This window comes from Neoarius graeffei, chromosome 1, assembly GCF_027579695.1.
Source record: "Neoarius graeffei isolate fNeoGra1 chromosome 1, fNeoGra1.pri, whole genome shotgun sequence".
In the NCBI taxonomy this organism is placed as follows: Eukaryota; Metazoa; Chordata; class Actinopteri; order Siluriformes; family Ariidae; genus Neoarius; species Neoarius graeffei.
In genome coordinates this window covers 4,732,253-4,758,666 of record NC_083569.1, presented here as the reverse complement: position 1 = coordinate 4,758,666, position 26,414 = coordinate 4,732,253, and the positions used below count along the sequence as shown (strand labels likewise).

Sequence of the window (26,414 nt, the reverse complement as noted above, 5' to 3'; positions counted from 1 at the left end):
ATCTTCGACCCCGAAGGATGAACATCAGTGTTAGTTTTAAGTGTAGCAAAGCATGAATTATGTCGAATAAATGAGAGCGAGAGAGAGAAAGAGAGACTGTGGCTACAGTGCCACCTTGAGGAAACTTCTATTAGCTGTTTTGTATTATGTCTGTCTTGTCATGTAGTAGGCGCTTTATTTGTTTTTGCTGCCCCCTTGTGGCAACGGATGAATTCCAAGCACGAGCCGAGAGCGCGAATTGTCAGGATGTTCGAGTCCTCAAATGTTCATGAGTCGACTCTGGTGGTGAATCGTCAAACACAAGCTTTTTTTCGATTCCAAAAAAAATGAGAACGGTATGGGATCTCGTAAAAACTAAAACGTGTCATAATCATTACATATATACATAAAACATCTATTTTGCACACAATTACTCTGAACGTCTTTCGAAGCTTTGGAGTCGACTCTGAATTCCTAGTGCCTGGGTTCAAAGAGTCGACTCTTCCTCGGATTCCGACTTCCTCCAGACTTTGGCTAACGGCTCCGGTAAGAAATTATTGTACTGTCTTGCTCACTTTCAGGTGTAAATCCGGTTGTTTTGACTGACTTGGAGAAAATATTCTTTGTCTGCACACTCGCTTTTTTTTTTTTTTAAAGCCCCTAGAACCGATTCTGAAGTGATTCAGATGGGAAAGGTTTTACTCAAGTAAGCTAAGCTAAGCTAGGGAGCAACATCACTGAAGGTTTGTTAAATGAAAGCATTTTAGCTTGTTTTTAACTTTTAAACCTGTTTAGTTTGTATTGTAAATGTTTTAAAATGTCACGTTGTTGGGTAGAATAATAATAAATAAAAAAAATAATGAAGGATGCTGTGCTTGAAACGCGGAGCCGTTTTGTTTGAAAAGATAAGCTAAGCTAATCCCGGAAGCTAGCATCCATCGGTATTCTGTTTTACCTCACAATAAATACAGCTCAAACAAATAAACAGCTCAATGAAAGTCTCCATATGGAAATATACTCATATTTATAAGTCTGTTCTGATTTAATATGGTTTAATGGACTCTTTTTTTTTTTTCAGGAAATACACAAGCTCTCTCCAAACGCTGAGGTAATTATGGTTTTTGTTTATAATGAATAATATTGAATGCATTCCCATTTATATCTGTATAAATATCTTCCAGCCTGAGTTTCTTTCTCTTCTTTTCTCCTCATCTATTACAGCTTTTTTAAAATAATGAATCTGAATCCTGGATTCTGATTGGTCAGGAAGTTTTAGGAAAATAATAATCAACTCCTTTCATTTTAAACTAAAGAAATCTATGAAGGCCTGGTTTGTGAGAAGAAAACCAAAAATGACCGTGTGTGTGTATACATGCACAGTGGTGCTTGAAAGTTTCTGAACCCTTTAGAATTTACTATATTTCTGCATAAATACGACCTAAAACAAGATCAGATTTTCACACAAGTCCTAAAAGTAGATAAAGAGAACCCAGTTAAACAAATGAGACGAAAAATATTATACTCGGTCATTTATTTAATGAGGAAAATGATCCGATATTACGTATCTGTGAGTGGCAAAAGTACAACCCCGATTCCAAAAAAGTTGGGACAAAGTACAAATTGTAAATAAAAATGGAATGCAATAATTTAAAATCTCAAAAACTGAGATTGTATTCACAATAGAACATAGACAACATATCAAATGTCGAAAGTAAGACATTTTGAAGTGTCATGCCAAATATTGGCTCATTTGAAATTTCATGACAGCAACACATCTCAAAAAAGTTGGGACAGGGGCAATAAGAGGCTGGAAAAGTTAAAGGTACAAAAAAGGAACAGCTGGAGGACCAAACTGCAACTCAGTAGGTCAATTGGCAATAGGTCATTAACATGACTGGGTATAAAAAGAGCATCTTGGAGTGGCAGCGGCTCTCAGAAGTAAAGATGGGAAGAGGATCACCAATCCCCCTAATTCTGCCCCGACAAATAGTGGAGCAATATCAGAAAGGAGTTCGACAGTGTCAAATTGCAAAGAGTTTGAACATATCATCATCATCATCTACAGTGCATAATATCATCAAAAGATTCAGAGAATCTGGAAGAATCTCTGTGCGTAAGGGTCAAGCCCGGAAAACCATACTGGGTGCCCGTGATCTTTGGGCCCTTAGACAGCACTGCATCACATACAGGCATGCTTCTGTATTGGAAATCACAAAATGGGCTCAGGAATATTTCCAGAGAACATTATCTGTGAATACAATTCACCGTGCCATCCGCCGTTGCCAGCTAAAACTCTATAGTTCAAAGAAGAAGCCGTATCTAAACATGATCCAGAAGCGCAGACATCTTCTCTGGGCCAAGGCTCATTTAAAATGGACTGTGGCAAAGTGGAAAACTGTTCTGTGGTCAGACGAATCAAAATTTGAAGTTCTTTATGGAAATCAGGGACGCCGTGTCATTCGGACTAAAGAGGAGAAGGACGACCCAAGTTGTTATCAGCGCTCAGTTCAGAAGCCTGCATCTCTGATGGTATGGGGTTGCATTAGTGCGTGTGGCATGGGCAGTTTACACATCTGGAAAGACACCATCAATGCTGAAAGGTATATCCAGGTTCTAGAGCAACATATGCTCCCATCCAGACGACGTCTCTTTCAGGGAAGACCTTGCATTTTCCAACATGACAATGCCAAACCACATACTGCATCAATTACAGCATCATGGCTGTGTAGAAGAAGGGTCCGGGTACTGAACTGGCCAGCCTGCAGTCCAGATCTTTCACCCATAGAAAACATTTGGCGCATCATAAAACGGAAGATACGACAAAAAAGACCTAAGACAGTTGAGCAACTAGAATCCTACATTAGACAAGAATGGGTTAACATTCCTATCCCTAAACTTGAGCAACTTGTCTCCTCAGTCCCCAGACGTTTACAGACTGTTGTAAAGAGAAAAGGGGATGTCTCACAGTGGTAAACATGGCCTTGTCCCAACTTTTTTGAGATGTGTTGTTGTCATGAAACTTAAAATCACCTAATTTTTCTCTTTAAATGATACATTTTGTCAGTTTAAACATTTGATATGTCATCTATGTTCTATTCCAAATAAAATATGGAATTTTGAAACTTCCACATCATTGCATTCTGTTTTTATTTACATTTTGTACTTTGTCCCAACTTTTTTGGAATCGGGGTTGTATGTGAAGGTCTAGGGTTAACAGTTAATTTGAAGGTGAAATTGGGCCCTGTCCACACGGCAACGGATTCAGGTGAATCTGATAAAATTGTTTATCGTTTCGGCCTGGCGTCCACACGGCACCGGCGTTTTGGGTGCCCCAAAACGAAATCTTTTGAGAACGGGTTCCAGAGTGAAAAAATCTGGCAACGGCGCCGTTGCGAAGTCGTCTGGATGAGTAGAACAAATTTGTTTACGATGATGTCACAACCACATGACTGTCAGTGCTTCATGCCGGGTAGAAGTGTAACGAACTCGATGTGAGTTGTCAACAAATCCTATAACTTGGTTCATGAAACGCGCTTACAAAATATTTTCACAGTGAATATTTATTGTGTAACGGTGCAAAGTGAGAGAATAGCCCTTAGGGCAGAGTCTTTAGTCCAAACACTGCGGAAGCAGTACCAAACCACGCACCGCCCGTGCGCTTTCCAAAAACAATCCCGCCAGCAAAAATAGGGGGGGAAAAAAAAAGGAGCGATCTCACCTCTTCAGATGTTGGTTTAAGTCCGACAATACATTCCTCAAAAAGGCTACAGAAGAAGGGGTTTATGCGCATGCGTCTACTTCTTCTATTGTTCTGGTGTCTCCGATGGGACCGTCTTACAGCGCACGTAGTGGTGTGGCATGTGTATTGCATCGTTTTCAGCAAGCGTTGCGTTGCCATATGAACCTGAAATTTTATTGATCCGTTGCCCATGTGGATGCGATATTTAAAAAAAAAAAATCTCGTTGCCATTGTTGTGTGGATGTAGCCATAGAGTCAGGTGTGAGTGGACACCCGGTTTTATTTAAAGAACAGGGATCTATCAAAGTCTGATCTTCACAACACATTTGTGGAAGTGTATCATGGCACGAACAAAGGAGATTTCTGAGGACCTCAGAAAAAGCGTTGTTGATGCTTATCAGGCTGGAAAAGGTTACAAAACCATCTCTAAAGAGTTTGGACTCCACCAATCCACAGTCAGACAGATTGTGTACAAATGGAGGAAATTCAAGACCATTGTTAAGCTGGGCATACACTGTGTGATTTTTGGCCCGATTTTGACACGATTTTCACTCGTGCGACTATTTTGGAGATTGGGCAGAGTTTTGGCTCAATCGTGCATCTCAGATCGTGTAGTATACATGGGGTAACGACAAGCGATTAACACCTCATGACCTCCTCCCGATTGATCAGATGAAAATCAAACCTGTTTGAAATCCTGAGCATTGCACCCGAGCATCGGATCGTATAGTGTGAGAACAGGAATCGTAAGCTGCGTGCTGTTTACCCCTGCGATTCACTCGTACAGTGTGAGCAGCACCTGAATACCGCGATTGAAAAAAATCACACAGTGTATGCCCAGCTTTACCCTCCCCAGGAGTGGTCGACCAACAAAGATCATTCCAAGAGCAAGGTGTGTAATAGTCGGCGAGGTCACAAAGGATTCCAGGGTAACTTCTAAGCAACTGAAGGCCTCTCTCACATTGGCTAATGTTCATGAGTCCACTATCAGGAGAACACTGAACAACAATAGTGTGCATGGCAGGGTTGCAAAGAGAAAGCTGCTGCTCTCCTAAAATAACATTGCTGCTCATCTGCAGTTTGCTAAAGATCACGTGGACAAGCCAGAAGGGTATTGGAAAAATGTTTTGTGGACGGATGAGACCAAAATAGAACTTTTTGGTTTAAATGAGAAGCTTTATGTTTGGAGAAAGGAAAACACTGCATTCCAGCATAAGAACCTTATCCCATCTGTGAAACATGGTGGTGGTAGTATCATGGTTTGGGCCTGTTTTGCTGCATCTGGGCCAGGACGGCTTGCCATAATTGATGGAACAATGAATTCTGAATTATACCAGCAAATTCTAAAGGAAAATGTCAGGACATCTGTCCATGAACTGAATCTCAAGAGAAGGTGGGTCATGCAGCAAGACAACGACCCTAAGCACACAAGTCGTTCTACCAAAGAAGAATAAAGTGAATGTTTTGGAATGGCCAAGTCAAAGTCCTGACCCTAATCCAATGGAAATGTTGTGGAAGGACCTGAAGCGAGCAGTTCATGTGAGGAAACCCACCAACATCCCAGAGTTGAAGCTGTTCTGTACGGAGGAACGGGCCAAAATTCCTCCAAGCCGGTGTGCAGGACTGATCAGCAGTTACTGCAAACGTTTAGCTGCAGTTATTGCTGCACAAGGGGGTCACACCAGATACTGAAAGCAAAGGTTTACATACTTTTGCCACTCACAGATATGTAATATCGGATCATTTTCTTCAATAAATAAATGACCAAGTATAATATTTTAGTCTTATTTGTTTAACTGGGTTCTCTTTATCTACTTTTAGGACTTGTGTGAAAATCTGATGTTGTTTTAGGTCGTATTTATGCAGAAATATAGAAAATTCTAAAGGGTTCAGAATCTTTCAAGCACCACTGCAAAATGTAGTGTGTTAGTGGTTTCAAGAAATTTGAAATTATTTGAATATTAATGAGCCTCTGATTTGTTATTCTGCCTCACACCGATTCACTCTAAAGCCCTATTTGGATTGGATTAGTTTGTCTGTAATAAAATTTTTACACGTCTCCTCGGTTACAGCAATAAAACTTGTGCATGCAGCCTGAATCCTAAATGGTCTCTGTTCATTATGTAGGGTGTAATCCCGGTAGCTTTCTGGAATCTGCAATGCCAACTGCACTGTAACGTCATTTGGGACCCAACCGCTGAAAGCCAAATGTGTCAAAGTAAAATTTTGATTTCCTTTAGGTAGCACCGCTATGGATCCGTCATCTCCTCCACCAGAGCAGGAAACAGAAAACTGTGTGAGTGAACCAGGAAGAATAACTATGGATCAGTCATCTCCTCCACCAGAGCAGGAAACAGAAGACTGTGTGAGTGAACCAGGAAGAATAACTATGGATCCGTCATCTCCTCCACCAGAGCAGAAAACAGAAGACTGTGTGAGTGAACCAGGAAGAATAACTATGGATCAGTCATCTCCTCCACCAGAGCAGAAAACAGAAGACTGTGTGAGTGAACCAGGAAGAATAACTATGGATCAGTCATCTCCTCCACCAGAGCAGAAAACAGAAGACTGTGTGAGTGAACCAGGAAGAATAACTATGGATCAGTCATCTCCTCCACCAGAGCAGAAAACAGAGAACTGTGTGAGTGAACCAGGAAGAATAACAGAGCTAATTCGCCTGCGTCGCTTCCTGTGCTATGGCTCAGAGGGCGCCACCTATAGAGCGCGCGAGGAGCAGAACCTGTCCATCAAGTGTGCCTCGTCCCTAACTGAGCTGCTTGAGGCCGGCCGAGGCAGGGAGGCGGTGCAGGAGGTGCGAGGGATGAATCTGAGGGGCGCAGTCAGAAGCTCAGGCCCCACCTTGTTCGCCCTGGCCGTGATCTCGCAGTACTCGGATGTGGAGGCCAAGCGAGCGGCGTACAGGCTGCTCAGAGAGGTGTGCCCGTCTGCGAGTGACCTTTTCTGCTTTGTTCAGTATAAGAAGGAGCTGAGCGGCACCGGGCAGCGCGGCATGTGGGGTCGAGCGCTAAGGAAAGCCGTGGCAGACTGGTACAACGGACGTGACAGTCTCAGCCTGGCACGCGACATCACCAAGTGTAGAAGGAAAGGAGGCTGGTCTCATAAGGACCTGTTCCGACTGTCGCATCTGAAGCCGGCCAATGATGGTGAGGACAGGAAGTGATGTATTACGGTCTCTCACACTCATATTGTCCTTTTATTTGATTATTTTTTTTTTACTTTGATGTATATTTTATCATACATTTCAAACCATAACAACTTTTGTCCGAGATGTAAAATCATCCAAGCTCAGTTAAATAAATGATAATATAAATAACTTGTTTCAGGTGTTTTGTAGAAGCGTTAGAGTAAATATTACTATCATAAGAAGTGCAGAAGGATTGTGCCTGTAATTATGATGATTCAGTTAATTCGCATTTTTGGAGCTAAAGCTTCTTTTTTTTTTCCGTATTTCACAGCCATCACTGTTGTGAGTAAGTACGTGACTAAAGGCTGGATGGTGGTGCATGAGATGTACGCGGGCAGAAGGAATAAGGAGGATGTGATGAGGGTGTTTATGTATCTGGAGGCTGTGGAGAGGGCCAAACACTCGTTCTATGAGCTGGAGGTGGCGCATCTGATTGAGGAGTACAAACTGGAGAGAGAACACGTCCCCGCAAAACTTTTGAAGTCCCGAGAGGTGGGAGAATAAACACACACGCACACGATACTGCAGTCAGATCAAACATTTCCAACCCAATATTGAATGGGGCGGGGCATGGGGAGAAGGAAGGGTGGGAGGGGGAGAGAGAGGGAGGGACATGGGGAAGGTAGAAGGGGAGAGAGGGGCATGGAGGGAGAGAGACCCTGTGTCCAAAATCGTTCACTACTCCCTATATAGGGAATTACTTTTTTGCCCCACTGTATTTAGTCAGTCACCAATTGTGCAAGTTCTCCCACTTAAAAAGATGAGAGAGGCCTGTAATTTTCATCATAGGTACACTTCAACTATGAGAGACAGAATGGGGGGAAAGAATCCAGGAAATCATATTGTAGGATTTTTAATGAATTAATGGGTAAGTTCCTCAGTAAAATAAGTATTTGGTCACCTACAAACAAGCAAGATTTCTGGCTCTCACAGACCTGTAACTTCTTCTTTAAGAAGCTCCTCTGTCCTCCATGCGTTACCTGTATTAATGGCACCTGTTTGAACTCGTTATCAGTATAAAAGACACCTGTCCACAACCTCAAACAGACGCACTCCAAACTCCACTATAGCCAAGACCAAAGAGCTGTCAAAGGACACCAGAAACAAAATTGTAGACCTGCACCAGGCTGGGAAGACTGAATCTGCAATAGGTAAGCAGCTTGGTGTGAAGAAATCAACTGTGGGAGCAATTATTAGAAAATGGAAAACATACAAAACCACTGATAATCTCCCTCGATCTGGGGCTCCATGCAAGATCTCACCCCATGGGGTCAAAAAGATCACAGGAACGGTGAGCAAAAATCCCAGAACCACACGGGGGGACCTAGTGAATGACCTGCAGAGAGCTGGGACCAAAGTAACAAAGGCTACCATCAGTAACACACTACGCCGCCAGGGACTCAAATCCTGCAGTGCCAGACGTGTCCCCCTGCTTAAGCCAATACATGTCCAGGCCCGTCTGAAGTTTGCTAGAGAGCATTTGGATGATCCAGAAGAGGACTGGGAGAATGTCATATGGTCAGATGAAACCAAAATAGAACTTTTTGGTAAAAACTCAACTTGTCGTGTCTGGAGGAGAAAGAATGCTGAGTTGCATCCAAAGAACACCATACCTACTGTGAAGCATGGGGGTGGAAACATCATGCTTTGGGGCTGTTTTTCTGCAAAGGGACCAGGACGGTCCTAGCCAGTCTCCAGATCTCAACCCCATAGAAAATCTTTGGAGGGAGTTGAAAGTCCGTGTTGCCCAGCGACAACCCCAAAACATCACTGCTCTAGAGGAGATCTGCATGGAGGAATGGGCCAAAATACCAGCAACAGTGTGTGAAAACCTTGTAAAGACTTACAGAAAACGTTTGACCTTTGTCATTGCCAACAAAGGGTATATAACAAAGTATTGAGATGAACTTCTGTTATTGACCAAATACTTATTTTCCACCATAATTTGCAAATAAATTCTTTAAAAATCAGACAATGTGATTTTCTGGATTTTTTTTTTCTCATTTTGTCTCTCATAGTTGAGGTATACCTATGATGAAAATTACAGGTCTCTCTCATCTTTTTAAGTGGGAGAATTTGCACAATTGGTGACTGACTAAATACTTTTTTGCCCCACTGTACTATATAGAGGACTATATATTGAGCTCATTGGTAAAATGAAAAACCACTTTCGGACACTCGTCCGTCGCGCTGGTATTTAGGTCATTACTGTCGCACAATTAAAACGTGCCAGATCAGTCAGCTGGAGAGTTTCAAAATAATAACAAGCGTGCAAACGGCGCGCTTTTCGGCGCATTCCGCTTTTTCCCCAGCATTTTGGGCGATTTGTGTAATTCGTGCAGATCCGAAGAGGTTTTTTTTTGGGGGGGGGGAGGTTGCTCTCCGGTAATCCACTCTGGTAGTAATGATAGACCCGAGTACTGTGCAGACCATACAATGTTTGGTTCCCCCTGGTGGATATATGGAACCATTGACAGCAGAGATAGTAAGATTGACAGTGTAGCTGCTAGCTGCTATTGAGGTTTTTCACCTGACGTCACAGGGTCATGGGACGCCCCGGTGTCCGCCATTTTGAAGGTCAAGCTACATACTAACGCTGCAGACAGAGAGGGAGAACCAGTTTGAAAAAAAAACGTGTTACAGACACCGGATCCAGTAGAAATAGCTGCCGGAGCGCGCTCCAGCTTGCTCCCCCTCAAATTAAGCAGCGCGCTCCGGCTTGCTCCCGGAGTGCTCCGGCCGAGGTTCCGGAGCGCGCTCCGGCTTGCTCCCCCTCAAATTAAGCAGCGCGCTCCGGCTTGCTCCCGGAGTGCTCCGGCGGAGGTTCCGGAGCGCGCTCCGGCTTGCTCCCCCTCAAATTAAGCAGCGCGCTCCGGCTTGCTCCCGGAGTGCTCCGGCGGAGGTTCCGGAGCGCGCTCCGGCTTGCTCCCCCTCAAATTAAGCAGCGCGCTCCGGCTTGCTCCCGGAGTGCTCCGGCCGAGGTTCCGGAGCGCGCTCCGGCTTGCTCCCCCTCAAATTAAGCAGCGCGCTCCGGCTTGCTCCCGGAGTGCTCCGGTCGAGGTTCCGGAGCGCGCTCCGGCTTGCTCCTCCTCAAGTTAAGCAGCGCGCTCCGGCTTGCTCCTGGAGTGCTCCGGCTGAGGTTCCGGAGCGCGCTCCAGCTTGCTCCCCCTCAAATTAAGCAGCGCGCTCCGGCTTGCTCCCGGAGTGCTCCGGCCGAGGTTCCGGAGCGCGCTGCTTAATTTGAGGGGGAGCAAGCCGGAGCGCGCTCCGGCAGCTATTTACACTGGATCCGGTGTAAATAGCTGCCGGATCATAATTACAGTAAACTAGTAAATCCAGTAAAGGAAAAACTTGAGACTGAAAGGTTTTAACAGTCATCCAAATGACTGAACGTAAACATTGCTACAGTAACATACTAGCTACTATGTTGTTGACATTAGCTAGTGCTAACAGCTAGCTGCTAGTACACTGCTACAACACAGACACTGACCCTAATAATACAGTTCTTGGTCATTGCCTGGTAACAGCAAATTTATAATGGGCCATGTCTCAACAGACTAAGAAGTTATTTCAATGACATTTAATAACATTTTGTTTATCCTGAGGACCGAAAGTAAATGAAAATGTGAACAAACCTTAGCTGTAATAAGATGGCGACCACCGGCTCCAGGGACAACCCGCTGATGTAGGCATGTTACCCAGCCTGACACAAAATATTTGTAGGCATCCAAACTCTTATACGCTTTCAGATCAATACCTGTGTATGGCGATGGGTTTTTAACGACATAGGTATACAGATCATGTGGGCCGAAGTGAGGTAAAGACGAGGGCTTCATGTACTTCCGTACGTCAGTGAACAATCCTGGTGGAAGCAGGTAAACGTCGTTCTCTAAGCCTGCTAACCTCAATTTTTGCAAATACCTCTCCCTCTGCTCGCCCTGTAAATGCCCTACGTCGCTGGATAGTGAAGGTGTTTTCTGCATCTCGCTCCTTTTTCTTTTATGTTTTTCGTTTGTCGCCTTCCTCGCATTCAAACTGATTCGAGCCGTGACGTCCAAAATGGCAGCCTCAGCTTCAGCAGTGTTCCGTTACAAACTGCTAGCTGCTACACTGTCAGTGGATGGAACCGATGGCTGGGCAATCTGGTTGCTAAGGAACGTGACTCCCGGGCTTTTCCTCAGATAGGTGTGTTCATTTATCAACTTGCTGAATTTCATCTACTAGTGTGTATTTCTTTGGAGCCTCGGTGACTGGGAGTAAACGATCAGCATTGAAGTGGAAGTCATTTACTCGTCTACAATCAAAGCGTAAGTGTTAAAATAATTGTGCATATATATTAACTTTGTCTCTCGTAACCTAGCCTCCTTCATCTAACCATATTAGCCATGACCTATCCTTGGGGTAAAAAACGCCTGAAAAACGTAATGTTATTTGAGGAGTTGCATGATGACTGTACGTATATGTTCTCAACGTAGTGTCTACATGGGTTAATGACTTTTGTTTTTTGTTCCTAGATAATATTTAAGTGATATTTAAGTGCCGTAATACCGTTCTATATGTGCAATAATTGGTCTTATTAAAGCTTGTGGCTGTCTGGCTTAGTTAAAATGCTAACCGTTAGCACCCGACTAGCTGCTATTTTAGAACATCGAGTGATCAAATGCAGTGGTCTCAAAAGTAGCCGGTCAACTTTGTTTATATCCTCGACATGAGTGCAGCCATTAGCTGTGTTGCCAGATTGGGCGGTTTTAAGTGCATTTTGGCGGGTTTTGAACATATTTTGGGCTGTAAAACGTCAGCAGTATCTGGCAACATATTTTTTTACTTAATACAAGAAATTAATGGATGCCAACGTTTTTGCCAAAATGGTATTTTATTTTCCATTGTTTAGGCAGCTTCAGCATCATACTGTGAGATTCTGTTCAAATTGTTTTTTTTCTTCTATGAAGCCTGAGCCATTTATTTTATTAGTTTATAATTATTGTTTAGTTTAGTCTTCAGGAGAGACTGCCTGCACACAGTACTAGTATTAATAGTTTTTTTCTTACGTGAAAGCTGAGGCATTTATATTATATTTGAAGGTAACTTCATGTTGTGCTGTGAGGTTCTCTGCACTTTAACTTTTGAACCAACAGGTGCATTTGGATCAGTAAAGCCTATTTTTCTGCATTTTTGTAGTCCTGGTAATCTTTTATATTGGTAAAGTTGTTTATAGGACCATTTCTCAGTGTCTGTTTTTTTAATCAATAGTTTTTCAGTAATAACTTAATATTTAACATATCACTCAATTTTAAACAACCCCCCCCAATGGGCTGCCCCCATAGTCTCCAAAGTTTCTGTGGGAAACACTGGCATGCGTAACAACACTAATCAAGCTTAAAGTAGTTCTAGAATTTTAGAACCCACTATTGATGAAAATGTAGTATAAGGGTATATATTCAATGTATGCAAATTAAAAATAAAAAATTTCCCCATCAAAGGGGTGTATTTGAGCGACAAAACCGAGCTTCTGGGAAGCATTTCCTGGAAATCCCAGTCGGGAGTCACGTGACCGATTACGTAGTAAATTGACCAGGATGGCAGCATCCAGTATAAACACAAGCGAAATGAGTGAATCAGACAGCGATTATTCAGACGAAATTGCGTCTGAAGACGAAAGTGAATCGTGTTCCAGTCGAGGTGAGTCGATGCACAACATTTTTTTCTACTAAATCAGAGGTCTGGGCTGAAATGTGCGTCGTGACCGGCAGTATATTTGGGGCGATCCGATGGCGTTCAAGCGGCCTTTCCAACAACACGGAAATGACTGCAGCTGTCAAAGTCTGCTTTGTGTGCGTTCGGAGCTTGGGGAGAAGAAAAATGCGGGCCTGAATGGGGACAGTCACGGCTGTATCGTAGAAGTGCAAAGCAGGAACTCGTCCAGGGATCGTCTAGTTCTTGTTTAGTTAAAGAACCCTTTAATTGTCCTAAAGGTTCGGGAAGCTCGTTCAAAGCGCGCCTCAAGATTCTCCATTTTTTATACCATTTTTTTGGCCCCGATACCTATACCTGGCTGTGCAGTACCGGCCGATACCGATACCACTCCGTTTGAAATGTGTGTGTGTGTGTGTGTGTGTGTGTATATATATATAAAATATACTGTGTGTGTATGTGTGTGTGTGTATATATATATATATATATATATATATATATATATATATATATATATATATATATATATATATATAAAAAAATATACTGTGTGTGTGTGTATGTATATATATATATATATATATATATATATATATATATATATATATATGAAGAGCTGCATACTTGGATGTAAAATCATTGCTATCATGGCTTTGTCAGGCTGCTGCTTACCTTTGTGAAACAGGAAAAAGACTAATACAAAGTGAATCCAGTAGAAACTCTTTGTGTTCGTTCACATGTTTCGTCTTCAAATGTTTTATCAGGTTCGAGGTATTGAAACTGGCCGATTTAACTCCACCTCTCGAAACTTTCAGGCCGCAAATCTTGCATGTAGCCATTGTACTCGCCGGAGTTTCTATGCTGAAATATATCCAGACTGCCGACATTTTCTTCTCGTGGTTTGTTTTTCCTCCGCATGAAAAAGCTGCCCCTGTATTGGCTAAGAGCGGCTATTGGCCCGCTCTCATTGGTCTGGAGCAGGTCAATAGCAATAGCTGCCTGGCGTGCTTGGCAGGCATGCACAGTGATCACGTGTGATCACACAACACAGAGTGTAGTGAGTGTCGGGAGAGAGAAGGCTGCGTTCAAGTGTCATACTAGCATCGGTAAATGGTATCGGCGCCCTATTTCTTGCTACTCGCCAATACCGATACCACCATTTTAGTGCCAGACCGGGGCCCCGCCCGATACTGGTATCGGTATCAGTGCAACACTAATATGGACAGACAGACGGCTGTGAATAAAAGGACTGATTGATTAAAAAACTGTGTATTTTGTTGATTAAAATGTACCGATGTGGTGTTGATTGTATTTTCTCATGTGTGTGGGTGTGAAGGTGTGGAGAGCTCTGCTGAAGAACATGTCCATCCCCGTGCTGCTCTCATTTCTGGGAAAAATGACCGCTGACCGAATGCTGGACTTGGGAAGTCCGGACACAGTGCCTGTGTGCAAGAGGATTTGGGATGTACGCACTCTACTGAATGTAATAATATACAATTATTATCTACTTTACATAATAGTTTTTACATCTAATAAAATATCAAGGTGTTTTTATAAAAGGATAAATGATAAGCAGTTGTAAAACGAGTAAAAAAAATTCAAACTCCAAGTTATAAAAATAAGTGATGTATCCAGAATAAGCCTTGAAAAGTGGACTTAAAACTAAATCTATAGAAAATTGTAAAATAAGTTTAAAAAAAAAAAAACTTACATAAATACATTTGTTTCATAGAAAATAAAAGGTACTTTTTTTAACACAAAATGAATTTGTATTAAAAGATATAAGGATATGAAAATGTCCTTTTCTTAAAAATTAATGAATTAAAAATTTGTACTGGGAAAAATACGAAAAGATTAGAAAAAGGTCGCAAATTACCGTTTTAGCTTAATTTAATTAGTGGTTAATAATAAATAATGGAAAAGATCTATTAATGTGAAGGTGAATTATCAATGTTATTCCATCATCATTATGGAGTCTGATTTTCTTAGGACATGATGGGGAGTTTGGATCTCTCGTTTATTTCTAAACCCATACTGTTGTCGTTTCCTTCAGGCTAAAACTCATCCGCTTAACGTCCTGCTGGCGGCTGAGATCTACATGCGAGGTTACAGCAAGCGAGGGAAGTCAAAATGGAACCCGAACAGAGACGTCATGCAAGCACTAGACTCCGCCTTCTACAAGTGTATCCCAGTGAGTACGAACACATGAACTCCAATCAGCTTACGGTATAGAGCTCGGAGTGTGTGATTTAAAGCGTCCGAACGTTCCGCTCGTACGCGATCGAGGACATCCTTGAGTGTGTAACGTCTGTTTCGTGTCTCTTCTCTCTCCCAGAACGTCGAGTCTACGGGGAAGCGCTTCGTAGTTGGAGTGGACGTGGGCTCTCAACAGGAAAGCCTTGCTCTCGGCAGCCTCGTCAGGACGGTGACGGTCGCCGCAGCCATGAGCATGGTGATATTTTACCCATAATCCCACATCCAGCTGCTTTAGTCAGACACGTCATAGTTCTAACCCTCTAAATCTGCGACCTGCATTTTATGATTCACATCCTGAACATGATTCATATGATTCTTATCCTGAATATGATCTGTGTGATTCACATAAAGAACGTGAGTCATATTTGTATAAAGAACAAGGTTGATTCATATGATTTTGTATGAAGAATATGATTTATATGATTTCAAATCAAGAACAAGATTATGGTCTAGCCTAGTAAACTAGACCCACCCGCCTAGCAGCCAAAAATATTTTTGCCTACGAGTGGGTCTAGCCTCGCACCATAACAACACACCCCGGGCATCAAATCGTGCCCGCTAATCACAGCGCAAGGTTTTTGTTTGGATTCTTTGGGCGGGCTTTTGCAGGAGTGACGACAAGGCTGCGCAACGCTGGAGAAAGCACAACAGGAAAGATGGCTACGGCTATTGAACAGCGCGCGTTTGACTCCGCTTTGGAATCAGTTTTAGAAGAATTAGACTTGGAGTTTTGGTTGAAACATGAGCAGGAAGAGGCTCTCCGCTCATTCCTTTTCAAGAAGGACATTTTCGCTGTTTTGCCGACCGGCTATGGCAAAAGTCTGATCTCCAATGGTGTCCCTCTCCACATGCTGTTTGTTTACTCTCCCCCACTGCTTTCTGTCGCTCTGACTACGTCACAGTCACTGTTGCGCTGATTGGTCAGAGCTTTGGCCTATACGCACAGAGACAGTTTGAAAGACAACGGGTTGTTCCTACCCACACCCTTCGGAAATGTCTATGACCGAGACCAGACTAAATACTCAGTGCGTTTACATGCACATCCAAATTGAGCTACTGTCGGTAATCGAGCTAAGGGTCCCAGCAGGGGTGCCAGAGAAATCCAATCCTACATGCACACAAGTTAATCGAGCTATTGTGTGAGGTACATTGTGCACCCGAGCCACAGGTGGCGCTACACGCCCCATCGTGTTGGTACACTTCCGGTTGTCGTCATGAAGAAGAGCTATTCAAGAGTATAAACAAAGGTGGGGTTTACATTAGACCGTATCAGCGGATCATCAGATTAACGTTTTTAAAACGATTAGTGTGCACACAGCAACACCAATACACGATTCGCGTGCACATAGCAACGCCAATACACGGATACGCTCGGCTCCGCAGGCATCCTGCGCTCCAAATCACTCCGCCCTGAACAGTGAGTGCCCTCTGGAGGGTGTGCACTCCGGCCCTGCACAGCTCACAGAGCACGCGAGTGAAGTGCATGAGCAGTGATTCGGGACTGAGCAGCTGTGTGTGTGATCCCAGCGCATATCACTTACCACTTGCAAGTGGAAGGATGGCAAGCCTAAAGACAATCATAACTACACAATGGGCAGTATTTGCATCAGTATTTGCAGTATTTTCATACTTTTATACTCTTTAATGAAAGGTGATACAAGGCGGAAGTCCGCGCCATTTTTCAGCAGTCGCGTCACATGACCAACACCAGCGAATCAGGAAGGTGGATGTCACAGTGACGTTGTCCAATGAGGACGCCAGCTAGAGCTCAGCAAAGCGTATCCGCGTATTCTCAATGTTTACACAGCACCGGACCAGACACGATCTGGATTGAATACGTGGACGCTGGCGGATTCCCATTTCCCGGCGTTTCCAGGCGTTTTAATGTAAACGGATGGTGCATCCGCGAAGAAAACGAGACAGATACGGTCTAATGTAAACTTGGCCAAAGTTATCAGCAGTGTTGCCAGATACTGCTGACGTTTTCCAGCCCAAAACATGTTCAAATCCGCCAAAATGCACTTAAAACCGCCCAATCTGGCAACACTGGCAGTTCTGTGTTCAAGCTGTTAGGCTTGCTCTAACAGACTGTGTGGCTACAAACTGTCCTGCGCAGACCACTGTTTTGCAAGACAAATTATTTTGCACAATTGTATATTTTTCTAAAGTCCATTTTTTGCTTACAGTTTAACTTGTGTCTTAATAAACACACAAAAAGTTCAATTGTTTTTATTGACATTCTTCAGATGTTGGACATCCACACACACACACACATACAGTGACTTGTTTATGTACACAATTCACAGCTATGCAACAGCTGTACAGATGTATTTGGTGATACAGTAAGTGAGCTAAACTTTAACAGTGCAAACAATGCCACAAAAAGAAAAGATTCATGCCGACCGAGGCTGTTGTGTTTCCCGCTTGTGGTCTCGTCACTCGTCACTTCCGGAAGGGGCAGTGCTGAAGTAAGTAGCTCGACTACGTAGCTCAATAGGGTTTACATGCACTAAGTAGCTCAGCAGAAATCGCATAATCTAGGTCGTGTAGCTCGATTCCGAGAAATCAAGTTCGGTTCAATTTCAGCCGAATTAAGGTGTATACATGGCATTTTGAACTTCGATTTCAGTCGAGCAACGGCAGAAATTCGATTCTCTCTATGTGCATGTAAACGCACTGATTCACATTTAGTCTGGCTTGCCAGGCTAATTATGGTCCTGAATATGATTTGTGTGATTCATATAAAGAACTAGTCATGTTTGATTTGTATACGGAACAAGCTTGATTCATATAAAAAACATGATTAATGGGATTTGTATTAAGAATACGATTCATATGATTCAAGTAAATAATGATTCAAATAATGAACATAATTCATATGATTCTTGTCCTGAATATGATTTGTGTGATTCATGTAGAGAACATGAATCATATTTGTGTAAAGAATGATTTGTATAAGGACCAAGGTTGATTCATATTCATATAAAGAACATGATTCATATGATTCTTATCCTGAATATGATTTGTGTGATTTCATAGAAAGAACGTGAGTCATATTTGTATAAAGAGCAAGGTTTATTCAGATCCTGAACATGATTCATATGATTGATGGTTGCTAAAATCTTGTAGTAGCATGAGCACTTTTTTTGTCACCATGAAATCCTGATTCCTGGCTCTGAAATTTTATGATGTAAGAACACTTCATGTATTCTACTCCAACTCAGATTTTACATTCAACTTTGTCTCAAATGAAAATATTTAATTTTTATGAATGAATATCTTGTCGAAGAGCTTACAATGAAACAAATCTTCACGTATGGCTTTACCTTTTTGTCTGTATGCTTTTTTTTATTTTTCGTTAAAGGTGATCACCCGGACTGAACCGAACGCTGACGTTGTGCTGTTTTCGGAAGGAGCCGTTGTTCCCTGCACCATCTCGGCTGATTCGTCTCTCCCCCAAATAACCATGCAGTTAATGCAGGTGACTGCTTCCCCATGACAACGTTTATAGGGTTTTTTTTTTTTTTAAATGTTGAAACGTTTCATTTCGTTATTGTTAAGCCATTTTTGGTCTATAGAATTTCTTTACATGTGCACAGGATCGTATATCTCTTTACTAAACCACTTTCGTTTTCTGATTTTTTTTTTTTTAAAGAGATTCAAGAGCAAGCATATGAGATTCCAAGTTTCTTCACGCATGTCCTTTGCATAGGAATGACAACTTCATGTTTGTGCTAAGCTTGTAAATTAATTGTATGACTGTTTTTTAGTTGTACTTCCTGTCTGTTGTGCTCTTGTTTAGGTGCGCAGTAATTGTACAGACTGCACTCTGCCTATCCAGTGGGCCTCGGAAAATGACAAAATGGTGGATGTGTTTGTTGTTTTCACCAACAATAATGAAACCGGTCCGGAGAAGTCGAATCTGGCGGAGACGCTCAGGACCTACAGACAGGTAGGAGACATTTTAAATAAAATGTTTAAAAAAAAATCACGTTTCCATTTAGTTTGAAACTTTGCAAATGGAAGTTTTTTTTGTGTGTGTGTTAAAAGAAAACTGGGATATTTTCGAAGCTGATCATCTGCGGCATGACGACCAACAGCCTTGACGTGATCGATCCGGACGATCGCGGCATGCTGGAAACGTGTGGGTTCGACTCTCACACCGTCACCGTCATCCACAACTTCATCACGGACGTCATATGAGAGAGGTGCACCATGGGAAAGTACATCGAGGAAAAAGGAAGCGAGAAATTAAATGTTCATGCATTTCTGCTCTTTTCTGTAAGGTCCAGCAGAAACACAGAACGGCTAACTTCATTATTGCGCGTTAAAATTAGGACACTACCACATTCGATTTGATCAAAACTATATTTCTGGTATTGAAAAATTTCCTGGATGCCGTTGTGTGACAATAGAAAATAGTAGGGTTTTTTTGTTTGTTTGTTTTTTTTTTTTAAACGGCCTGCTAATCTGTTAAATTCTACTTTTTAGCCAAGTTTGGAACGACGAATTGTACGTGAAGAAATAAAGTCGTGATGATGTATCGTGAACGAGACGCTGTTGAGGTTCATTTAAAGCAAAAATCAAAAGATAAAACCGGAAATTGTGGTAGTTTACATAGATTTTGATTAAATGTCATTTGTTTAGTCCTTTTTATATAAATTTAATAATCTAGTAACAGAAATGAACAATAATTTAACTTGGATTTACCTTCTAGAAACAGAAAAAAATTTCCATTGTGAATTGTTAGTGTTAAATGTTGTTTGAGTTGAATGTCCTGAATGTGTTGAAAAAAATCTTTTGATGATTAGTTTTGCTGATTTAGTTATTAGTATTTTTATCATTTGTTATTTTAACTTTAGTTGATTTAAGACGTGTGTTTTGAGTTGACCATATTAGCGCACTCTTTAATCTCTTCTGTATGATGGGCGTTTCTTGATTGGAATGGGCGGGGCTTAAATTTTCATTCCTTTCAGACGGAAGTAGTGCTTTACCGTCGAATGCTTTTTTTTTTTTTTTATAACTTGTGCGATGTAAATCCCATAATGATCAGCTGTAGCCACTTGTGCTAACATTACCCAGCTTTGTGTTTCGTTAGCTAACGTTAACCTTAACATCAACTTTCTTCATATAAGGATGTTGCATTGCGAGCTGTTCAAGTTCTTGACCAAGCTAAATAACTAGCTGTTTTTTTTTTTTTTTTTTTTTTTTTGGTGCATCAGATTTATGCTAAATGCAAGATTCCTGAGCGGAGTCCGGATTTATGCTAGGAATGTTCAGGTTTGTGATGGGCTCATCAAGTTTAAATTATTAAGCTCCACCTATTTTGACCACAGAAATGTCGAATGTCAGTGTGGGAACATTTCCGTTTTATTTAGACCAAAGTCTGACGACATTACCTACTAATGAGCGAAATCTAACGTAGCTGTTAATGAGCCACTAACTCCTGTCATGCGAGGAAACTTGTTTTGATCAAAGCCCGGAATTATTTTTTTTTTCTTTCTCGAACTTCCAATGTTAGGCCAAAAAAAAAAAAAAGTGTGTTTCCGGTTACGTAGATTTCAAAACTAGGGCAGGCAGGCTTTTTTTTTTTTGAATTTTTTTTGAATTTTTTTTCAAGATGGCTGCCATAACCTATATTTAGACAGGAATAATTTCACAAAATATAATGAATTTCTTTGCAGGTCACCTGAGTTACCACCTTCTGATGAATCTGATGCAGCATGAGACACCTTTTAACATGAATTTTTCTGTAAATATAACAGCTCAATACACCATGTTTGTTTCAGTTCAGGGTCTATGGTTATAAAGGTGAAGAGAGAGGGAGCAGCCCCTCCCCTCTCTGCTCCCCCAACGGTGCAGGGAAAAGACACAATATAACAAGCAAAGAGCGCTTTTTCTCAGAGTTCCCTCTCCTCGAACAACGCTGATTTACACGGAAACGGAAGGAGCTATTCACAAAATTCTTTCACATTGAGTGCTACAAGGCTCCCATGAACACATTAATGTAATTTTTTTTGTCCCTAGTGTAAAAAACGTGGACGCTAGAGCAAGCGCTGCCACATTTATAATGTGAGTCTATGGGGAAGCGCGCCTGTCCTCTCCTCACTTTCAGGCTTCTCATTCAAAAACTGTAAGTCCTATTGCTCAGGTAGACACATTGTGTGAATTAAGACAAGTGTGACTACAACTTTTGAGAAAATTGTGTGTGTAGAGTGAAAATTGTGGCTGAGAAAACAGTTTAAATGAGAAAGTTGGAGCTTTTTTTTTTCAAGCTGCCTACACTCTAAACTCCTGACACCCATTATAAAGTCTGAATTTCTCCAGATTTGCTCATGGTGTTTGAGCTGTGACTGATCAAAGAGTATAGAACCTAGCAAAAAAAGTTGAATGCCAGATCCACACAGGAGAATTTTGTCTCCGTTTTAAAGTTTGAATCATGTCTCTAGGTGAAAGACAAAATAGGCGTTATCTCTGCTTCTGTTCCCTCCGACACACTACTGCCTCCGCCGAGTGCGTGCGCACACACCGCATGTCGGGGCCGCGGATGAGTTACTCTCCCTTGATCAACAAAGTCTGCGGGGAATTTGTGGTTATTATCGGTACAAACAGCGCGAATCACAACTTAGAGTGCGGTTCAGTTTGACATTATTGTCAGTCCGTTAGATAAACATTTAATTTTATTAAAATCGAAAATGAATATTTAGAGCCTGTGGGCTACAAAAATAATAGTCATTAAAGTAGCCGGCTGGACTTAATTGTGTAGTCGGCTGTATGGCCGGCAGCCGGCGCTTGTGGAAAGCCCTGATTTTTCCCCGTGAGTGACAAAAACTTCCGGTTCACGTGGTTGGGTTATATGTAAAAGTCGCGACTGGGAAAAAAATGAAAAAAAAAAGTTTAGGGTCTGGCAGTACGGATTAGGGTCGGTCGGGTAACCGGAAACACACTTTTTTTTTTTTTTTGGCCTTATAATAATAAGTTCAACTTATATAGCACCTTTCAAGAAATCCAAGGACGCTTTACAATTATAGACAAAGAAAAAAATAACAATAAAAAATAAATTAATAAATAATAAAAATAACAAGTCCACCATGTAGGAGTCAGGATGTAATTCCAGTGGTGTAGCAGCCACAGTCCCACCAAAAGGCGCATGAAAACGAGTCCCACATCTCCAGCACTGCCGCCGTGACGCCATCAGCCACATCGCTCGAACACCACGCCGTGGATCCACAAAGCGAGCACAGAAGCTCCGCCACGCAGAGCGCTGGTGTGTCCCAAACCACCTGCACAGCCGCCGCGACGCCACCGAGCAACATCGCTCGGAACATCACGGCAAGCGTTAAAGCGCAGAGCACTGGACAACCACGAATGTTAAATGAGCAGCGAGCTCACTGCAGTCCACAGCTGGGAGCGCAGGCATCGCCCACGGCAAACCAAGGCCTGGAGGGAACCAACGCCCAAAACTGGGTCTGGAGCTACACCACAACCGGCGGACAAAACACTCAAACATCAAACTACACAAACACACAGAAAAAATAAATAAAATAAATTGAAAAAGAAAGAAAATAAAATTAAAAGAAAAAAGCTCTGGTGAGAAGCGGCAGCTAGAATGTGCACGACGTACTCTCAACCGGAAACGAAAAAAAAAATGTTTTTAACCCACTCGCTGAATCTCGTCAGCCAGCTAGATAACTCGCAAGAGTGCTGATGATCTGAGTTGTTAAGTAGCTAGCGTAGAAAGAATCATCATATACTTTTTCGATGCTCCAGTTTTCTCTTCCGTTTTTCTTCAAAAATGATGTCAGAGGGTGTGAGTCAAAAGTATTGGAACACAGCCGTTGTCGGTTGCGGTGGCTAACAGTTTCGTTTCAAGACGTTAAAATTGAACTGTCAAGTTTACGATTGTTCAAGACGATTAACACTCAAGCGAAGATTTCTACGATGGAAGTTTTGGCTGACGCCTCGTCAGAAGTCAAACGAATGCACTGATATTTGCTGTAACTGTCGAATTCTGCTTTGTACCTCTCCTTTAAGTCTCACACCTCACACTGCAGCAGACACCACAACGCTTGGAACTGAACGCTTACCACTTCATACAAAGACCTTTGTTAAAAGGGAAAAAATGAAATAAAATGGGGGGGAAAAAATGTGTGTATGGCCTCAGTATTGTTTCCTTATACCCCTGGGTGTCATGTGACTGCGTTTCCAAAGAAGCAAGACAATCATGAGGGTGCCAATACTTTGTCTTTAGAGAAAATGCAACAAGGTGCTTGAGTTCAGACTATCAGACAAAACGAAAACACAGCCAATCATGCGTTCTGAGGCTGAATCTTAAACAGCAGTCTGCACTAGGCATGTAGGGCACTAGATAGGGTGCACAGTGCCGTTGTTATATAGGGCTCAAAGAAAGGAACTGTGCACTTTTTTTGAAAAGTGTCTCGAATTCTGGTGGGGACGGATACTCAGTTCCCTACTCTACTTGTAAGTGCACTACACTGGATATAAATAAGAATGGAGTGATTTGGGATTTAGCCCTGTACACACACACACACTATTTGTAAGTACACTATGTAGGAAACAAGGTGTTAAAATGGAGTGATTTGGGATTCAGCCCTTTACTCTCCCTGCAAGTGAACTACACAAGTTGTGAAATAAGTGCTTTTGTGCACCTTAGGAAGTACACTATATATCTAGTGGGAGTCATTTGGGAGGAAACGAGTGACAATCTACGATAGAAACACTCCAGACTGGGCATTTGCTCAGAAAATGGGCTATGTTTCGTCCAAGGTCAGACTTGATTCTTCAGCAACCGAACGCGATATCTGGGTAATTGATGGTTGGTAGAAGCGTCTTCAGAAAAATCCGACTTTTTTGAAAATAATATGGGTCAAAACTACACACATCTATCTTCTCTTTGTATCGCATCTTTGCTCGGGTGTTCAAATCGTGGTAATACTGATAAAATTCAGCGTTATTTGCAGACACGATTTCAGCGGCTGCCATCCGAGTTGCTTTGTGTATCCACCATCATGGCCGACGCTCATGATGTAGCACATTTTGATCACGTGGTTACAAGTGATGGATATGTTACTGAAATGTTACATATGTTCAATTCAAAGGGGGGAAAACCTATTTAATTCAAGCAGATTTTGGAGCATTTAAAAAAAATAGAAGCGATGGATGGATGGAAAAGTCGTACAGTTTCAGAGAGTAATTGCCACTGTGTTATTGTCTCATTTTCCACATAACAGCTTCTGTGATTGTGTGTGTGAGATAATGGCTTTGGAGCAAAAGATTTATCCATTAGCATTCACTTTCCACTCTGATAATTGTATTTTTTCTCCCATAATCGCTCCATAATTTACTCCGAGGAAGCATATGGATGAACTACGTCGCTCCACTGATGACTTGCTTTAAAGATAATTACAACCCTGATTCCAAAAAAGTTGGGACAAAGTACAAATTGTAAATAAAAACGGAATGCAATGATGTGGAAGTTTCAAAATTCCATATTTTATTCAGAATAGAACATAGATGACATATCAAATGTTTAAACTGAGAAAATGTATCATTTAAAGAGAAAAATTAGGTGATTTTAAATTTCATGACAACAACACATCTCAAAAAAGTTGGGACAAGGCCATGTTTACTACTGTGAGACATCCCCTTTTCTCTTTACAACAGTCTGTAAACGTCTGGGGACTGAGGAGACAAGTTGCTCAAGTTTAGGGATAGGAATGTTAACCCATTCTTGTCTAATGTAGGATTCTAGTTGCTCAACTGTCTTAGGTCTTTTTTGTCGTATCTTCCGTTTTATGATGCGCCAAATGTTTTCTATGGGTGAAAGATCTGGACTGCAGGCTGGTCAGTTCAGTACCCGGACCCTTCTTCTACGCAGCCATGATGCTGTAATTGATGCAGTATATGGTTTGGCATTGTCATGTTGGAAAATGCAAGGTCTTCCCTGAAAGAGACGTCGTCTGGATGGGAGCATATGTTGCTCTAGAACCTGGATATACCTTTCAGCATTGATGGTGTAAGCTGTGTTTCCAGATGTGTAAGCTGCCCATGCCACACGCACTAATGCAACCCCATACTATCAGAGATGCAGGCTTCTGAACTGAGCGCTGATAACAACTCGGGTCGTCCTTCTCCTCTTTAGTCCGAATGACACGGCGTCCCTGATTTCCATAAAGAACTTCAAATTTTGATTTGTCTGACCACAGAACAGTTTTCCACTTTGCCACAGTCCATTTTAAATGAGCCTTGGCCCAGAGAAGACGTCTGCGCTTCTGGATTGTGTTTAGATACGGCTTCTTCTTTGAACTATAGAGTTTTAGCTGGCAACGGCGGATGGCACGGTGAATTGTGTTCACAGATAATGTTCTCTGGAAATATTCCTGAGCCCATTTTGTGATTTCCAATACAGAAGCATGCCTGTATGTGATGCAGTGCCGTCTAAGGGCCCGAAGATCACGGGCACCCAGTATGGTTTTCCGGCCTTGACCCTTACGCACAGAGATTCTTCCAGATTCTCTGAATCTTTTGATGATATTATACACTGTAGATGATGATATGTTCAAACTCTCTGCAATTTTACACTGTCGAACTCCTTTCTGATATTGCTCCACTATTTGTCGGCGCAGAATTAGGGGGATTGGTGATCCTCTTCCCATCTTTACTTCTGAGAGCCGCTGCCACTCCAAGATGCTCTTTTTATACCCAGTCATGTTAATGACCTATTGCCAGTTGACCTAATGAGTTGCAATTTGGTCCTCCAGCTGTTCCTTTTTTGTACCTTTAACTTTTCCAGCCTCTTATTGCCCCTGTCCCAACTTTTTTGAGATGTGTTGCTGTCATGAAATTTCAAATGAGCCAATATTTGGCATGAAATTTCAAAATGTCTCACTTTCAACATTTGATATGTTGTCTATGTTCTGTTGTGAATACAATATCAGTTTTTGAGATTTGTAAATTATTGCATTCCATTTTTATTTACAATTTGTACTTTGTCCCAACTTTTTTGGAATTGGGGTTGTACCTCCAATTGATTTGTCGCTAGAACCAAAGAGTAATACATTGGAGATGAGGAGGGAGACGAGACGTCCCGCAGTCCTTCAGAGAAGATGGAGAGCTTGATGAGAGTTTGTCTTAACCGTGAGCTAAATGAAACATGAGAGCAATAGTTTATTCTGTTCAATCCTCATATCAGCACAACAGTGTTTTGATTTTCATAATTACATGGAACATACATAGTACAGCACTACATTGGTTCAATTGAATAATATTATTAAACTGTTCAAAATTGTGCATGGAAGTGATATTTAATCTCATCAATGCTGCACAGGCATGAACAAAGAGATAAAGGCACTTCATTTGACCTTTTAATTACAGTACAACTACGGTACTCAATTCTATAAAAGGAACATCATTCATCAAAGCATAACAGATAAACTTAAAGGTGCTGACTGCAAAGTCATCTGAAATTTTCAAATTGTTTTATGGTGTTTTCCTGCGTCTTGCGAAAACAATATCATGCAGATG

At 41.8% G+C, this 26,414-nt stretch overlaps 1 protein-coding gene across 2 annotated transcripts; it reads left to right on the top strand.

Annotated features, from left to right (window-relative positions):
• Positions 1-450: 450 nt before the first annotated feature.
• Positions 451-19,420, top strand: LOC132891060 (RNA-binding protein RO60-like). Of its 2 annotated transcripts, XM_060928544.1 has the most exons (11): positions 485-525; positions 637-722; positions 1,058-1,087; positions 5,959-6,882; positions 7,195-7,415; positions 13,951-14,097; positions 14,668-14,805; positions 14,950-15,066; positions 18,235-18,351; positions 18,673-18,822; positions 18,921-19,420. In XM_060928544.1, the coding sequence occupies exons 4-11, from the start codon at positions 5,970-5,972 to the stop codon at positions 19,071-19,073; spliced, it is 1,956 nt and encodes a 651-aa protein (XP_060784527.1). In that variant the 5' UTR covers positions 485-525; positions 637-722; positions 1,058-1,087; positions 5,959-5,969; the 3' UTR covers positions 19,074-19,420. The 2 variants fall into 2 exon arrangements, with proteins under 2 accessions (XP_060784518.1, XP_060784527.1); XM_060928535.1 differs by lacking the exon at positions 637-722 and having other exon boundaries at positions 451-525.
• The last annotated feature ends 6,994 nt before the right edge of the window (positions 19,421-26,414 follow it).

Excerpts from the sequence above, each read along its gene's own strand:
- LOC132891060 (XM_060928535.1), top strand. The coding sequence starts at position 5,970 with ATGGATCCGTCATCTCCTCCACCAGAGCAGGAAACAGAAAACTGTGTG. Across the intron at positions 14,098-14,667 it reads ATGTACGCACTCTACTGAAT|GCTAAAACTCATCCGCTTAA; the intron begins GTAATAATATAC and ends CGTTTCCTTCAG. Across the intron at positions 15,067-18,234 it reads TCGCCGCAGCCATGAGCATG|GTGATCACCCGGACTGAACC; the intron begins GTGATATTTTAC and ends TTTTCGTTAAAG.